The 3,226-nt window shown below is 50.6% G+C and overlaps 1 protein-coding gene across 1 annotated transcript in view; it reads right to left on the bottom strand.

Moving 5' to 3' along the window:
- The window catches only part of CRACR2A (calcium release activated channel regulator 2A), an 89,801-nt gene that overhangs the window by 30,020 nt on the left and 56,555 nt on the right, over window positions 1-3,226 (bottom strand). Inside the window, exon 12 of the mRNA XM_004717646.2 lies at window positions 515-647. Coding sequence (XP_004717703.1) covers window positions 515-647 — 133 coding nt within the window. The remainder of the gene's footprint in view (window positions 1-514; window positions 648-3,226) is intronic.

Below are 3,226 nucleotides of genomic sequence, written 5' to 3'. Positions count from 1 at the left end.
ACACTCCATGGGAGGACCATCTACAAGCCATGGAAGGCCAAGAAACAGCCTGGGCTACAGACACTGTCGTGCCCAGGGTCTTCCCAAGGCCAACAGCAATTGGGAGCTAGACTGCTGGCTCTGTTGTTAGTCGCCACCCAGTGCACCCCCACCCTGGATTCAGATTTACAGTCCCCTAAACTGGGAGGCAACAGATCCCTTTTCTCTCAGGCATAGCAACACTAGGTAACTAGACCAGTGGGAGTCTGGTCAACCTGCTGAAAGTGGCGTGCAGAAGGGAGACAGGTGCTCAGAAAGAGGATAAAGAGGTTTGAAACCCAGCAGTTTCCCCCTCTGTACCATTGAGGGCTGGCCATAAAGGGGTCAGCGGTCTCATCACATGGGGGATGAGTTAGCCAAGAGTGTTATGAAGGACTTAACCCTGCTTCTCCCCGCCTCACTAGTGACCCTGCCCTCTGGGCTCCAAAGCCCCCCCTTCTCACCACCGCCCCCTTTCTCAGGGAAAAGAACTCACCTACAGTGGCCGCCATGCCTGGGGCAAAGCGGTTCTCACAGAACCTCCGCAGGAACGATGTCTTGCCCACGCTGGAGTTGCCCACAAGCACAATCTTGAAGAGCCGGTCTGGGCTAGAGGGAGAACTTTCCTCCTGTGGATGGCAGAGAGACAGCCCCTATACATCAGACTCGCAGGAGCCAGGCCCCACTGGCATCCAGAGAATTCGGGCCCGGCTTCCAGACCTGCCCCAGGGAAAATGTTCCAGTCTCTGAAGATGGGTGACATTGGACTTGGAGCTTGGAGGCTCCATTAAGCATCACCAGGAAAAAGGGAGGAGGATCCATTTGACCTGCATCTATTGCCTGCCTCCCGGGGTTATAAAGACCACTGGTTGCATCGTGAGTTGTACGTTGGGTTGCCAAGCACAAGGTCAGCAGTTTGAAACCACCAGTCACTCCTTGGGAGAAAAATGTGTCTTTCCACTCCTGTGAAGAGTGATCGTGTCGGAAACCCATAGGAGCGCTTCTACCCTTGCCTACAGGGTCACTGAGAGTCAGCATCGACTGATGAGAGTGAGTTGGGTCTTTCGCTTTGCTGTGATGCAGGTCCTGGGCTGGACCAGGCGCCACCGCGAGGAGGAGGCAGGCCTGTAACCAAGTGCCTCTGCTGGTGGAGTAGGTGACACACTCTTTCTTCTAACTGAAAGATCGGTGGTTCAAACCCAACAGCCGCACCTGGGGAGAGAGAGGAAGCTTTCTACTCCCGTAAAGAGTTAACTGCACTTTCAGAAACCCACGGGGATGGGGTTCTATTCCGTCCTACAGGGTCACGATGAGTCAGAATCAGCTCGACGGCAGTGAGTTTCTTTTGTATCAAGGTTGAGGGCAGAGACAGCCAGGCTGGGACAGGGGCCTCTGATTCCTGCCCCATTGGTGCAGGATGACTTCCCTGCCTGCATACTGCTCCTGTCTCCTCTCACCTGCTCTCACTTAGCCCCTCGATACCAGGCCCCTGAGCCCGCTTTTCTAGGGGAAATGGGTCACTTCTTGCTGCAGCTTCTCCTCCACCTGGGAGTGGGGGTGGGGGCCGAGAGTGTGGGTCATGCTGAGGCCCAGAAAGGGAAGGTACCAGGTCGAGGATGTCCAGCAATGGAGCAGCAGAGAAGAAGCCTGGCTTCCACCCAGGGTCTTTTGGTTAGACTGAACATTCTTTTCCCCCGAGAACTGCTGGCTGGCTCTAATCCTGCCTGCAGGCCCAGCCCAGCGCTGCCTGGACAAATGCGGGAGCTCTTTCTCATCTATTTAAAAGTGGATTTGTAGGAATTAGTTCTTCTCATTGAGCAAATACTATAATAGAGTGGCAGCCAACATGAGCCCTACTTGAGGCTCAGAGAAAAGCCATGAACGGCCTTTGGGGGAGGAATCAGTTCCATGCAGTTTTTATGAGGGAACCCAAGGCCAACTCTAGGAATTTAGAGTAAACATAAGACTGCAACAAAACACCCCCCAAACGGATGGCTTTGCTCACCTCACCAATCATGCAACACCCGAAGCAGGGACTGTGGGCCTCCAATTGTCAGCTGAGTCTAAAACTCGGTGCCCCACCCACTGGTCTCAGAGACTTGTGTGAGGTGGCAGGTGTGGACCCCAGTGTGGGACCGGATGGCCCTTACGATGCTCAAGCGTAAGGTCCCTTTTTTGGCCCAAAGGTACTAGGTGGGGTTTTTTTCTTTTTCAGGCACAAAGGATAAATACAGTTGTGGTTCTGCTTTGGTTGATCATGCGGCAGGCCCACTGTCCCCTCTGAGCACAGCCCACCTACCACCTGCTTAGCAAACCTCTTGGCTGGGAAGTCAGGAGATCTCCTCCTCCCTCCCTAACCCTCTTTAATGAGTCTTCAAACACTTGTATTCAGAAGTAATGATGCTAATTTAAAGAGTTAGGAAATGCAAAAGTACAAAGGAAAATAAAATTTATATAGAATCTATCCTAAAACCGTAGCATTTTCATTCATATATATATACAATTTTCCAACATATATAATATATATATTTATATATACGAAAAATGCTGTATATATAGCATTTATATATATGAAGCATTTAAGAAGGAAAATTATATATATATGTGGCATATTTCTTCACACACATATGTATTGGACTGCTAACAATAAGGTCTGTAATTCAAATGCAACAACCGCCCCACAGGAGGAAAGCGAGGCTGCTTGCTCCCACAAAGCTTTCATTTCAGAACCCCTATGTAGACAGGGTCGAAAATCTACTCAATGGCAGTGGGTTTGGGTAGATAGCTATATCTAAATCTATCGATCGATCTAAGGAGTCTTGTGACTGGCACTGCCGTGTAAGCTGTGGATGGCTAACTACAAGGTTGTTGGTTCAAACTCACCAGCTGCTTTGCAAGAGAAAGAGGAGGCTGTCTGCTCCCATAAAGATTTACAGCCCTGGAAACCCTAAAGGGGTGGCTGTAAGTGGAAACTGACTTGAAGGCAGCAAGTTTGGTTTTGAGAGCTATAGCTATCGATGTAGATAGAGATATAGAGATATAGAGATAGACCCCCACAAAAAAACCAACACCCTCACTGCCACTGAGTGATGCCGACCCCTAGTGGCCCTGTAGGACAGGGCAGAGCTGCTCCTGAGGCTTTCCCAGTGAGATAGTTTATTGTGCCAGCCTGGCTGATAAACGCAGGTGGGATTGACTGAGGGGCGGA

The sequence above is a fragment of the Echinops telfairi genome, unplaced genomic scaffold (assembly GCF_000313985.2).
Source record: "Echinops telfairi isolate 266 unplaced genomic scaffold, ASM31398v2 ScPeMD7_7479;HRSCAF=8517, whole genome shotgun sequence".
Lineage (NCBI taxonomy): Eukaryota > Metazoa > Chordata > Mammalia > Afrosoricida > Tenrecidae > Echinops > Echinops telfairi.
Note: the sequence above shows the minus strand (reverse complement) of the source record. Positions and strands in the feature narration are given on the sequence as shown.